Source organism: Anguilla anguilla, chromosome 2 (assembly GCF_013347855.1).
Source record: "Anguilla anguilla isolate fAngAng1 chromosome 2, fAngAng1.pri, whole genome shotgun sequence".
NCBI lineage: Eukaryota > Metazoa > Chordata > Actinopteri > Anguilliformes > Anguillidae > Anguilla > Anguilla anguilla.
The window spans coordinates 33209573-33223034 of record NC_049202.1 but is presented as its reverse complement, the minus strand read 5'-3'; the positions used below and the strand labels follow the sequence as shown (position 1 = coordinate 33223034).

General features: G+C 43.4%; 2 protein-coding genes across 4 annotated transcripts; both read left to right on the top strand.

The window, feature by feature from the left end:
- Window positions 1-71: 71 nt before the first annotated feature.
- Window positions 72-9464, top strand: rundc1 (RUN domain containing 1). Of its 2 annotated transcripts, XM_035403183.1 has the most exons (6): window positions 72-2442; window positions 3611-3619; window positions 4281-4439; window positions 4690-4888; window positions 5108-5203; window positions 6605-9464. In XM_035403183.1, exons 1-6 carry the CDS (start codon window positions 2047-2049, stop codon window positions 7468-7470), a joined length of 1725 nt encoding a protein of 574 aa, XP_035259074.1. In that variant the 5' UTR covers window positions 72-2046; the 3' UTR covers window positions 7471-9464. The 2 variants fall into 2 exon arrangements, with proteins under 2 accessions (XP_035259074.1, XP_035259075.1); XM_035403184.1 differs by lacking the exon at window positions 3611-3619 and having other exon boundaries at window positions 1580-2442.
- Window positions 9465-9808: 344 nt separating this feature from the next.
- rpl27 (ribosomal protein L27) lies at window positions 9809-12801 on the top strand. Of its 2 annotated transcripts, none has more exons than XM_035404913.1 (5): window positions 9809-9905; window positions 10358-10440; window positions 10557-10726; window positions 11347-11457; window positions 12718-12801. In XM_035404913.1, the coding sequence occupies exons 2-5, from the start codon at window positions 10360-10362 to the stop codon at window positions 12764-12766; spliced, it is 411 nt and encodes a 136-aa protein (XP_035260804.1). In that variant the 5' UTR covers window positions 9809-9905; window positions 10358-10359; the 3' UTR covers window positions 12767-12801. The 2 variants fall into 2 exon arrangements, with proteins under 2 accessions (XP_035260804.1, XP_035260806.1); XM_035404915.1 differs by having other exon boundaries at window positions 9888-10057.
- The last annotated feature ends 661 nt before the right edge of the window (window positions 12802-13462 follow it).

Sequence of the window (13462 nt, the reverse complement as noted above, 5' to 3'; positions counted from 1 at the left end):
TATATCTTCTCTAGGTTTAAAGTTTCCATCCACAATCATCAATCTATTCATGCACGCATCCATATGTTCCTGTGGTATATTTGGTTTGTCAACCATTGATTTGTTTTTCAATGCCAGTCTGTTTACAGTGCTTGTCTATTGGGGAGTGGGGGCTATGTGGTTGTGAAAGACAAAGCACAAAAGGCTAGAGGAGTAGGTAGATAAAGTGGCTGGATCACATGCACACTGAAAAATAAATTCATCTTCAGAACCATTGAACACAATATTGCAATTCCACTCACATTACACCACTCGCACCTAGTTGACAGAATATCCCATAAATGCTTCATTTGATTTAGATCTCGGGCCTGTCTCACGAAGCAGGATTCTCAGAGTTAGCTGGATAACAACTCTGAGTAAAATCCAAAACCCTCCCAAATCTGGAACATGGGCTGAAGTAGAAAGAGCTGTTCCAGGTTTTATTAAGTGCAGTTATCCAGCTGACTTGGTAATCCAGCTTCGTGATACAGGCCACGGGCGACTGAGAAGGCCATGAGACCGTGGTTCCCAACCTCAGTCCTGGGGACCGCCTGTGTATGCTGGTTTTCATTACAATCCCTGTTAGAATCCCAGAATTTTAATAAACTGTTCTTTTTTTTTTTGCTAATCAGATGCCTTTTATGTCTAGGGGGATTATTTACTCTCTTAAACCACATCATGTCATAAATATCTGAGCATTCCATGAAGAATAACAGTCTGATGTTCATGCTATGCTTATTATGCTATATTGCTAACAATTGCATAAAAAGGTAACAAAATTATTCATCTGATCAAATTGAGGTGACTGAGGTGAATGAATAGGTGCCTAACTGGTGAAACTGTGGACACATGGGCACTAAAATAAACAATTTGGTAGTAAATTAAGAATTCAGAGACAAAGCCAGCGATAACCAGACAAACCTGACTTGTGTTAATAAGTGCTGAGCAATCTAATTAGGAGCCTGTTGATTCTTTATCACATACCCTTTTGACGAATGTTTTTGTAGTTTCACGGCAAGCCTCATCTGCGCTGTTTTCTAACCCTCTTCCCAGTTTACTCTGACTTTAACTCTTCCTGGAGAACCTCTCAGAACAATGGTTTACAGGACGAGGACTTTCCACTCGATCGAGAAAAGGCAGGGAACCACCATCCGCAATGATAAGACAAAGGCATGTCTGTTCATAAGAACCCACTAATAACTCATATACTTAGTTCAATTTCAAATTAATTTTACTATTTCAAATTAATTTTGCCAGCCTCGAAACGTACCATGTAGCCTAATGCCATCCTGATAATCTCGATGTAAAGCTTGGTTTAGATGTAAAACTTGATGAACCATTTTGCAGTGCTATCAAAAAGTATTAGAATATGCATGCTGGCTATAGCACGTCTTGTAACCTGAGATGGGCTGGAGGCGATTTGCATCCTGAACAGTAGGCTACTTTGAAACTGTATTTGCTCTCCTCTCCTGAGCTCGCATTAAAATAGCCTTTGAGCTACATAATCCGTTGACGTACATTGTACAGACTGTTTCCTTATTAATGTATAATTTGTTTCATTCTAAAAGCATGGTAAGAATCTAGGCTATTAATAATGTTCACAATTCGCGTAATTAATTCAGTTTACATGTAACCGTTACTGCAAGTAAAAAACATTAATACAAAGATCGCGGGTAAATCAGGATAACTCGTTGATTGTGTGGTTTAGTAACACCCCTTAATAGTGCTGTAACCACTTGTCCACCATATCACCTTTATTTAGTCAGTTTGCACGAATGAGAATAATACGGCCTAGAAAGCAAACATGAGTCACTGACAGCCCGTGGGCGGCACTAATGCTCGGTGTACGTATATGCTGACGTAACAGCTGTTATCTTTTGATGGGAAGCTTCCACCAAGATGGCGTTACACCTGTTTCAGTGTCAGGGACAGAATAGAAACTGTTAAAAAAACAACAGCAAAGCAGATAGTTACTCAGAATTATTAAGAGACTGTGATCAGCGACACGGTCTCCTTTATCTCCTAAAAATGTCGACAGAGGAGCTGTCCACCTCAGACAGTGAAACTGCCTTCGCTGGTGGGGAGCGGTGGGCGCCAGTGGGAGCTGTAGCCAGTCCCGAAGATGAGGAGTCGAGAGACGGACAGGGGGATGCGCTCGAGCCGAAGCGTAAGGGCTCGTTGTCATCTGCTATGGAGATGGCCACGAAGCTTCAAAAGCTCGAGGAAGAGCAGGAGCTTCTGAACTCCTCGCTCCTGGCTCTTACGTCGCACTTTGCCCAGGTGCAGTTTCGTCTGAAACAGATTGTTCACGCACAAAGCGACGAAAAGGAGAAGATGCTGCTGGAGCTCGAGGAATTCGCATTTAAAGGATGCCCACACGTCCTCGGCTGCAGGGCCCAAGATGCGCTTCAGTTAGAGAACTCGGTGAGCTTTCACAATTGTATGTTGGGCTGTCTAACGTGCGGAACTACTAGGTAAACATTACAGGTAGCTGCAGTCGCCATCAACAGAAGCAGAGTCAGATATGTTGTGCCAACAAAAATAATTCGTTAACTGCACAGGGTGGCACTAGAATTCCTATTGTGTTATCGTTCCAACCGCACTTTTCCCTACGGTGTACATCGACTACCCAATTAAGTTTATTCATAAATGGCACAAATCGCGCCTTTTGAACCAGCCCAGAAAGCAACGTTTTTTGTCCCTTTGAGACTCTGTGAAACAGCTCATCCCTGCTGTCAAATTGTTAGACATGTGAAATCATCAACATAACCATGCCAGATGTTGTGTTTCATGGTGATTTCGGAAAGGTTGAATGTGTTATATAACTCATAAGTCCACCACATCTGCCTAGTTATTAAGCAAGATCGTCTTAATGTAGCCCGGTGATTAACATCTCATAAATCAGCCTTCGGTTCAAGTCCTGACCATGGCTTTAAAAGAAGTATTATAATTTCCCCGGTCATTTTAGTAAGCCTTTCATTATGACTGGAATCATAGCAGCATCTGCTGTGGTGAAGGGCTGAGCTGAACACTCTGTCCCTCTGTATCCCCACTGCCTCTTTTCTGTAGTGTGCCTGGAGTCATAGCCTACAAAGCAACATATTTGTCCTTTTTTTGTGTAATTGTGGTGTCAGTGTATGTTCACGCCCCCCCCCCCCCCCCCCCCCCCCACACACACACACACATATATATATATATATATATATATATATATATATATATATATATATATATATATATATATATATATACATACACACACACACATACATCATCTGTGTGTCCTTGCACGCGCACAGTCGCCGGGACCGAAAGTACACGGGTAATTAAAAGACTTATGTCCCGGTTAGTGCGTCATTTGCCTTCATTGTGTGTCGGCTATTATAACTCTGTGCACCGTTCTGCCAGTGGTAATCTCTGAGATGATCCAGAGAGGAGACTTATTTTGCCTCATGATTGAAACGTACTTATTAAGCCACCTCTTTGCGACAAAAATAGAAAAAAATTCCCCTTTCCATTCTTTTCCTTGATGTTTGTAAACGGTTCCTTATTAAATTGTTTTTTCCTGTTCATTCGCATGCTTGGCTTATAGGAGGAACTGGTGAGTATGATGCCTGCTTGCTTTCTCTAGTTTCCTTCCTTGGATTCTTCTCTAAAATTGTGATTTAAAAAAGAGAGGGTCAGTTGGCAGGAATCAGCTCCTATTGTGTAAGAAGTGTTATATACTGCCCAATATGATCCGTTTAGTTTTGTTTGCAACAGAACGCTCAGTTGAGAAGGAGTTCTTGTGGACATTTCCTCTTGAAAATTTGCATAAGATGTGGTGTGTAGATACTGGTTTGTCCTGTGGTAAAAGTGGCTTTTTGTAAATTAGTGGCAACATTCACTACTTCGATGTGAGCAGGAAGAGTCTTTGTAAGCAGGAAGCTGTGGTCTCGAAAATGAATGCCTTTCGCTGTGTAGTGGTAGCAGAGGTTTGAAAGCTGTTAATCTGTGTCTGCTTTATGTTCTCCATAATATTTAGTAAGACAGGAGTTTTAAGTTTTTGGCCCCTGATATGTTGTGGTGAAGTAAATGAACACCCCACCCCCCTTCTTCAAGCATAGATATGTTCCTTAGCATGCATGTTTCATAACACACTTGAAGAAGTAGTGAAGATGCATGCAGGGAGGCGTAGACAACACTGCGTAAGGGCCATGGTGACACTCCAGAATACGTCCACGCTGTCAACCCAGTGTGTTCCGCGGTGCCCTCCTCCGCAGAGCGAACGGGAGAAGAGGGAGCGCCTGGAGGCCCAGAGGGAGAAACAGAAGGAGCTCATCGTCCAGCTCAAGACCCAGCTCGATGACCTGGAGAGGTTCGCCTACCAGGAGGGCAGCTATGACTCCCTGCCCCAGTCCATGGTCATGGAGAAACAGAGGGTGAGGAGGGAGGAGAGCACGTCCATGCTTCCGTGTTCAGCCCTGGGGGTCGATGGAGGGAGTTCACAGCTATCTTTTCATTTCACAATTGACAAAATAATAGCCTTATGGCTAATAACATAGGCGGGCATTGCAACTGCATTGTCGTTCTTATACAGTCGTTCTGTAGTATGAATGCTGTTTTGAGGCAAACTTTACCGTTGCGAGAAAGGAGTGCCTTCAGAAGTGTGCGTGACTGCGCGGTTTGCAGGTGATCATCGACGAGCTGATCAAGAAGCTGGACGTGAACCTGAACGAGGACATCGGGAAGCTGACCCCCGAGGAGCTGCGCCAGAGGGTGGACGCCGCCATCGCCCAGATCGTCAACCCCGCCCGCGTCAAAGAGCAGCTGGTGGAGCAGCTCAAGACCCAGATCAGGGACCTGGAGATGTTCATCAACTTCATACAAGGTGCCTCCGGCTGCCCTTTTCCCTCCGTGGCCTCGGGTCCGGAAACAGAGCGCCGCCGGGCCTCCGCTGTCCTCGAATGGCACCGAGGCCCAGAGCGCATTGTGTTCCGGGCTCTGCTTTATTTACACCCTGCAGATTCAGCAGAACGCGCGGCTTTGCCTGTTTGCCTGAGACGCTGTTTGGTTGTGTACTGAATGATCGATCTCTTCCTCATCGCAGATGAGGTGGGGAACCCTCTCCTGCCCAATGGCGGAGCTTCGCAGCAGGCCGGAGCACCTGGGCCCAGCTCCAGAGGCCCCGGTGGAAAGAGGACAGGTCAGCGTTCAGTGTCATTACATTACATTACAGGCATTTAGCAGACACCGTTATCCATACTTACATAACTATTACATCCATTTATACAGTTGGATATATACTGAATCTATACAGGTTAAGTACCTTGCTCAAGGGTACGACGGCAATGTCGTACCTGAGAATCGAACCTGTGACAGTGTCGTATCTCTGAACTCAGTGAGCGCCCATTCCTAAGTGATAACTTGCTGTGTCCTAGAGTTTGAAAGGAGCTTTTAGCTTTTCTGCCCCTCATGTTTGGAGTTTAGTTCATTGTCGTACAAGGTTCAACAGTAACACTTGCCCGCTTGCCCAGGAGAAGTAGAACTGGGTGTCGGACAAGTAAAACCGCTCAGCCACTGTGAAGTTACATTTCAGAGTTGATTCGTGGTTCAGTTTGCTCAAATTTATGTTTGGCGTCGCTAAGTGAACACAGAGGTGTTGTGTGTCACTTCGGTTACTGATGTTGGGTTGAGATGGAAAATTCCACCCTTATCTTGTAATAAAGAGGCAGTCCAGTCAGGAAAGCACCTCACACTAGATCCAATTATACGGGTCTTTATTTCTGCACAAAGAGCACACCTGCAGACAAAGTCAACACCGTACTGGAAAGCATTATTTCCACCGATCCTTTATACCCTCCGAGACAGACTGAGTCACCGTGTGCACGTCGTTACCAAGGGCAACCACGTCATTAGGTAGGACTTAGTTTCCCACCTTCCAGCTGCAGACTCTTGTTCTGCTTTTCGCTCAAGGCCTGTAGGAGTTGAGGATTCCGGCCTGTGACACACACGGTTACTCAGCCTGCCTTTATCGGATGGAAGATAACACGCAATGTGAAATAGTACCGAATGCGTCATTTCATATATTTCATGTAAAATAAAATATAATCCTGATAATATGAATAAAACCTGACCGATCATCAAATTGGAATGGAAGTGCCGTGTCATTGACGTAGTCAACAACAACAACCAACTAGAGATTGTGTGTATATGTTTGCATTAGTATGAGTGTGTGTATGTTTGTGTGAGTGTGTGTTTGTGTGAGTATGTGTTATGTTTGTGTGTGTCCGTTGTATGAGTATGTGTGTATGTATATGTGTGTGTCCGTTGTATGAGTATGTGTGTATGTATATGTGTGTATGCCTGTGTGAGTGTGTTTAAGTTTGTGTGTATGTTGTATGCGTATGTGTATATGTTAGTGTGTGTATGTTGTATGCGTATGTGTATATGTTAGTGTGTGTATGTGTGTATGTTAGTGTGTGTGTGTATGTGTATGTTAGTGTGTGTATGTTGTGTGCGTATGTGTGTATTTAGTGTGTGTATGTTGTATGTGTATGTGTGTGTTAGTGTGGAATCTGACTGCCAGACTCTCCCCTCCCTGCAGTGGATCCAGAGCAGGCCCAGAAGATGCGTGAGACCGGGCTGCAGCTGATCCAGCGGGCGCTGGCGGTGCTGCAGATCTTCGCCGTGAGCCAGTTCGGCTGCGCGGCGGGGCACGTCCCGCGGGGCGTGTGGTCGCAGGGCGAGGCGGCCCAGGACTACAGCCCCCTGCTGCAGCGCCTGGAGGCGGCGGTGGAGCGGGTCCGGCAGCAGGCCGTCCGCCGGCAGCCGTCGGAGGAGCAGCACCTGGTGTGCCCCGGCGACGGGCCGCCCTGGGGCGCCCGCGACGAGCTGACCGCCACCGTCCGCAAGGAGCTGGCCGTGGCGCTGCGCGACCTGCTGGCCCACGGCCTCTACTCGCCCTCGCAGGGCATGAGCCTGGTGCTGGCGCCCATCGCCTGCCTGCTGCCCTTCAGCGCCGCGCCGCAGACCATGCACCCCTGGGAGCTCTTCGTCAAGTACTACCAGTCCAAGAACGGGCGGGCCTTCGCCGAGGCGCCGGCGCGCAAGCTCTCGCAGTCCTTCAGCCTGCCCGTGGGCAGCGGCCCGGCGACGGTCACGCCCAAGCAGTCGCTGCTGTGGGCCGTCCACTCGGTGCTGCGCGAGCACGACCCCTTCAAGCGGGGCGCCGACTCGGAGTTCAAGGCGCTGGTGTGCGTGGCGCTCAACGAGGGGCGGCTGGTGTCCTGGCTCAACCTGCTGTGCAAGTCGGGCCCGCTGGTGCACTCGCACTACCAGCCCTGGAGCTACATGGCGCGGACGGGCTTCGAGAGCGCCCTCCAGGCCCTCAGCCGCCTCAGCCGCCTGCGCTTCAGCCTGCCCGTCGACCTGGCCGTGCGCCAGCTCAAGAACATCAAGGACGCCTTCTGAGGGCCTAGGGCCGAGCTTGGGGGGAGGGGGGGGTTCACGTATGGGAAGTTGCGTCAAAATGTCTCTTCTCAGGGGCCCCCAGCTTCCTCAAATAGGCTCCCAATCAAAAAAAAAAAAAAAAGGACAAAACTTGAGTTTGTCCCAAGCTAGCAAATCTGCTCATTGTAGCATCTATTGAAGGGATGTTGCTTTGTTTATCAAGATGGCAAATTACCAGTGGAACATTCCAGAATTGTTTTTTTTTTTTTGGACAAGTGTTATTTTACTGATCCTAAAATACAGATTTTTGCATGAAGTACACCTGAGCTGATAACCAAAATCATTTGAGTAATGATTATAGAAAACAGGGTTAATGCTACATAATTCTCAAAGTGATTGTACAGTTATTCTGTATTCTGTTTTCCGATTTGACGGTTCGCTCTAAATGCATATCATATCCTGTCATTATAGATTGCTGCATTATAGGTTATGCTGAACGACGTACTGTATTCTGTTAGATGGCTGACAACACTGTCACATGCTGAATATGCACATGTACCACTGTGTCCCTAGGGAACACACAGCTCGTGTTCATATGAGATTAACCCTGTGCTGGTCAAGAAAATGCTGTAGGTCCCCATTGAACTTTCAAGGAGGTTTCTGCTGAAGCTCCATATTCGGGTCCAGTTAGAACGGCAAGTCCTAAACGGTCTTCCGGTGCCCAGCATTAAGGAATTAATGCGGACTACCACCGGACAGCACATTTCAGCCGACTTCAAACTGTGAAGCTGCAAAGCAGAAGCATTTCACGACGCTTGGATGAGTCGGTTACCATTCTTCCGGGCGGTAGCTCAAGGAAAGCCTGGAGGATAGCCCAGGATCCCACGTTTTCAGTCCCGGATTAGATCGCACCGCCGGCATTTACCATTAGCATATCGCACGGTAGCCTCGAGCATTTAAGTGAGGACCAAAGGAGAGAACAGCTGGATACACTCAGGATAACAACACACTACGACCCGCATTCGCCCTCGCGATGCTTCTTGGATTAAAGCGGTCCAAAGCTAAGAGTTTACACAGGTTTTCTTGTTGTCCAGTGCTCTTGCATTTCTCTCCATGGTATGTCATGGTTATAGATGCCTATTTAATGGGAGGATACTCAGAAATGGTGATTCTAACAACTGCTGCTTATTGTTCCAAAAGTGCATTTTAAATGAAAAAATATTTATATGCTTATATGTCTATTGTATTTGGCGTGATTGTGGGATGTGAATGATCCCATTTTGAATGAAGGTTAAAAAAAAGAGTAAATTATTTAAATCAATCATGAATCACACTGAATATCAAGAACCAAAGCTGAATGTACCATTGTTAAAGGTTGTAAGATAAAATTCAGTCTATAAGTGCTAAATAATATTATTAGGATGTTGATTATTTAAAGCATTATTTTGGTGTAAATCAATAGTCTTATCATTGAGATTCTTTTGTTTGTGTTGAAATCGTTTCGCATACACAGAACTTTTAGTAACTCCTTGAGCATGTTATTTCTTACATGCTGATGTATTGTTTTTCCTTTATGTTTTTTTCAGTACTTAATTCATGCTTTATAAGGGGACACAGCTGAAACTAATTTGTGTCGTGTATGCACAGTATTTTTGGTCTGTGGATGGATTTAAATGTTTTTGCAAAGTGAGTGAGATGTATGAACTTTACTACTACTGTGGTCAAAAAGTTATCAAAAGGTCATCTAGTTTTCTGTCTTTATTATTTCAAACATTTATTTTCAGCATGGTGTCATTAAAATTGTGTCTATCAGTATCTTTTTGTCTTCCAAACTGGAAATGTCAGATGTTAGAAAACTTCCTGTCTGTCTTACAAGTCATATTGATCTCCTATTTCCATTGAAGATAGCATAGCCCATTGTTAGAAGAATACACACATACTTAGTTTATGGCTTAACCTGCCAGTACATGGCTTATTCTTATGTAAATACATTTAATAAAGATTTTAAAAATGTAGATTTTGGCTTCGTGTATACTTCTGTAGAAGGCATTCAAACTAATAATTGATTACTTCATGTTCAGGTATGTTCTTAATTATTCCTGAAAAAGTCTTTTTGTTTATGGTGTAATATTTTTAATATCTGTAATATTTTACTCACTCTTTTAGAAGTAGTTTTAAAGACATCTTAATAGAAGTGATAAAAATAAATAGATTTAAATTAAGATGTCGCTGGAATAGATCTTTTTTTGTAATTAAAGACCTCTTCAGTAGTACTTTAAAAGTGGATCGTACCCATGGAGATTTCACCAAGATTTCACCGTTTCCAGTGTTTGCCACTATGATAATACATCTATGGTACTTGAATTTCAACGGAAATGACGTAAGCACTTGCGGTAAAAGGTCATTAGAATCTGATGCCACTTCCTTTTAAAGTTAGCGGCCGTTCAGTGCTTAGGGTAAGTGTATTTTCCCATAAAATAATCTTAGTCCATCACTGGAATTGTACATAAAGAGCGACATGTTTTTAGCAGAGATGTCTATCGGTACACATCTAAGAGTCAGCTGAGTCATCAGTTCCCTTATTTCTTTTGGATGTGAAAGAAAACACGTAAGGCAAATAAATTACTCCCTAAATGAATTCGGGTGTGTGATATTGATGATCGGCAGATAGTGTACTGGCGGTTTTAATTGTATGTTTCCTTCTGCTTGCAATCGAAGTCAACAGGCTTGCAATAAATGGAAACGGAGTACGTTTTTATTAAAGTAACTCGCTTGCCGATTCCGATTGAAAAGACCGGTCGCTGTGTGTGTTGAATTGCTTTGAGTCTTGCATGTTACTAAATGGCTGTCTATTGAGTGTTGCGATCATGGCATTGTGTGTAATGGGCTTGTGTTCCCCTTCACACAGAGATGGGCAAGTTTATGAAACCAGGCAAGGTGGTGATGGTACTGGCCGGCCGCTACGCTGGCCGCAAGGCTGTCATTGTCAGAGTGAGTGAGATCTGCAATAAACAGCTCATCGTGTCTGTTTTCCCTGAGAGTTATTGCTGCTGTCCTGTGATGGGCGTCTAACTGATGCCTTTAACACAGATGTTTCTTCCATGCAGAATATTGACGATGGCACCTCTGATCGCCCTTACAGCCATGCCCTAGTATCTGGCATTGACAGATATCCTCGCAAAGTCACCACCACCATGGGCAAGAAGAAGGTTGCCAAGAGGTCCAAGATCAAGGCCTTTGTGAAGGTGTACAACTACAACCACCTCATGCCTACCAGGTCAGTGTCTGGTATTTCAGCAAGGATGAAGAGAGGGAGGTAGTGAATGCGCGAGTTGCATCTTCTGTGGCCTTGTTTCAGTATGAGGTGCTAGAATTGGAAACTTAAAACTGCAACAAGCTCAGTGGGAAAGGTGTTGTCCACATTCAGCTCTGAGGGCATTGACGTCCTAAGACAAGTTAGGAAGAGCTGACAGGCTGAATGCCTGCAGTTTGTTTGACAGAGACGACTTCACAACGTTAGGATTTGTTACCTCAAGGCTCATGTACAAGGCCCATGTCCTGGCTTAGATTTGCTTTGTTTTTACTCAAAGGACCGGCTTCATTTGCTTTCTATGATGAATGAATTTACTCACCTGTATTTTTGTCCCGCTCATCTAGCCATTGACTGCCTTTTCTTCTGCCATATATTTTATGATTTTATTTCTGCTTAAGTGTTGCACGTTGGAAATTTTTTTAATTAGTTGTTTTCATTGATTATGTTAAGGTTTCCATCTACTGGTTACTGGAAAAAAATGGATTTCTGCTATAAATGCATTTGCAGAGGTCAAAATTATTTGTTATATTTATGTCCAACGAGCCTGTGAGATTTCTGCAGTTAATACAGATTTCTCCATATAGATACTCTATTGATATTCCTCTGGACAAAACTGTCGTCAACAAGGACGTGTTCAGGGACCCTGCTCTGAAACGCAAAGCCAGGCGGGAGGCAAAGATCAAGTTTGAAGAGAGGTACGTCAAAGCATTTTTCTTGTTTCGTCCAAGAAATGTTGGGAGTGGCTGGGTCGTTAGTAAAAATCCAGTCCATTACTGACCCACCTTTACAACTGTTTCACAGTAAATTTAGTCATTTGAATGCTTTAATAGATGTTTGGAAATGTGGTGTAGATACAATTGTAGGTTTATATGCAATAAGGGTCGCGTGTACGTTAGCATATGATGCTTAAAAAGACTTGATGAACGTGGACTCCCAATAAAAACATTCTTCCTCTTTCAAAAAAAAAAAACTTTGTTTTACAGCAACACTGCTAGTGTTTCACTAGTGTTTCAGAGACCTGGGAACATGGGACTCTGGAATTATTGGACCTTGAAAATATCTTCCATACGTGACTGAATGCAAACAAGCCAAAGTGATCGCTTAAGTTAACGTGCATGTTCTAAAATTCATGTACCTTCGCAGTGCACAGTTTCTGGGATATCTGGAGTTAGCTACTTGAAGTGCATTTTCTTGCTTTAGTCCGCAAACCTCTGAATGCCTGCTATTGTAAAACAGGCAGGTCATCAGAAGCTTGCGTAAATATCTAAAATATCCTTCCTCACAGTCAAAGACTGGTCCAGATAGTTTAAGTGATTTGTGAAAAGTTTAGGAGTCACCATCTGTGAGAATTTCTATAGGTGAACCTGATCAAAGCTGAGAATGACTGGGGCTGGATTAACTAAAATAAATTCACAAAGTTGCCAAGCCAAAATGTCCATAGAAAAAAATTGAAATCTATTTTCTCTATGGTAAATTGCTATCTAACAGGCATCTTAAAAGCTTTTAGCTGACAAACCTCATCAAATATACAGTAGATGGAAGTAATTAGGTCATTTCCAGTTAACTAGTTAACTAGCTAACACAGTACACTATTTAAGTAGTATTTTGTTAATTTGTTGGCCCTACATTTTCCTCTGCATTTCAAGTCCAAATGGAAGCACTGCTGTTTCTAATTTACATTACCAGAGTCAATGAATCTACCTTATATGGCAGCTAATTATTGTGAGTGAAAAGGCAATCTTTCAGTGCTAAAAGTCACTGAGTGTCTGCAAATCACCAAACATAACTGAATTTTTGAATGCCTGTTGGAGTCCATGCTCATCGAGTTGTCTCTTGTGTCAAGTTCAATTGTTGGACAGAATATCAAACTTGCATTGTTCTATTGGATGTACTTCCCTCTATGAATGTTTGTTTGGTGAAGAAATAGTAAAAGCTGTTTTCTTTCCTTTCCACAGATACAAGACAGGCAAGAACAAGTGGTTTTTCCAGAAGCTCAGATTCTAAACCAGCTAGTTCTTTAATAAATGTGTAAAATACAATCTGGCTCCTTTGGGTTTTGTAGGGAATACTGGACACAATCCATCATTTACTGTAAGGCTTAGTGGACCTAAAGCAAAATCTGCATCACCATTAACTGACATGTAATGATTATATCTGTGGGTAAGAAAATCTGAGTAACTGAACTGAGATGCAAAAACTCCTTACAAATACCACTCTGGAAAAAGTCCACCAAATATTAATTGTTGAACATTTCGTAAGTGAACACATTATTATTTGTTATTATTTATGGGTTTAAACTTATTTAGTTTCGTTATTCAGTCTGTATGTTTTTTGTTTTCTTTTTACCTGTTATTTTTTGCAAATTAATGTTCTGAATGACAATGTTGTTTGGAATTAAAATCAAAAGTGGTCAATAGTTCATGAAAGAATGTCAAAGGTTTTCAGGCACGCACCCATAAACTATAATTTTCTCAACATCACAAAATAGCTATTTTCTTGCCCTACTCTAACTCTCAGAGTAATGGAAAAGCACAGTAAATGTGTTGCAAGTTGATTTATTATTGCAATTGACTAATTTTATGATGGGCACGCCCAACATGTTCCTGACAACTCAATCTTGCGTTTAATGGGAACTGGGCCCCTGTGCTTTCGTCCAGCCTGAAAACAGCAGCTATGCCTGTTCAAATCTTAGGTTTTGTT

Excerpts from the sequence above, each read along its gene's own strand:
- rpl27 (XM_035404913.1), top strand. The coding sequence starts at position 10,360 with ATGGGCAAGTTTATGAAACCAGGCAAGGTGGTGATGGTACTGGCCGGC. Across the intron at positions 10,441-10,556 it reads GCAAGGCTGTCATTGTCAGA|AATATTGACGATGGCACCTC; the intron begins GTGAGTGAGATC and ends TCTTCCATGCAG. Across the intron at positions 10,727-11,346 it reads AACCACCTCATGCCTACCAG|ATACTCTATTGATATTCCTC; the intron begins GTCAGTGTCTGG and ends TTCTCCATATAG.
- rundc1 (XM_035403183.1), top strand. The coding sequence starts at position 2,047 with ATGTCGACAGAGGAGCTGTCCACCTCAGACAGTGAAACTGCCTTCGCT. Across the intron at positions 4,889-5,107 it reads GTTCATCAACTTCATACAAG|ATGAGGTGGGGAACCCTCTC; the intron begins GTGCCTCCGGCT and ends TCCTCATCGCAG. Across the intron at positions 5,204-6,604 it reads CCCCGGTGGAAAGAGGACAG|TGGATCCAGAGCAGGCCCAG; the intron begins GTCAGCGTTCAG and ends CCCTCCCTGCAG.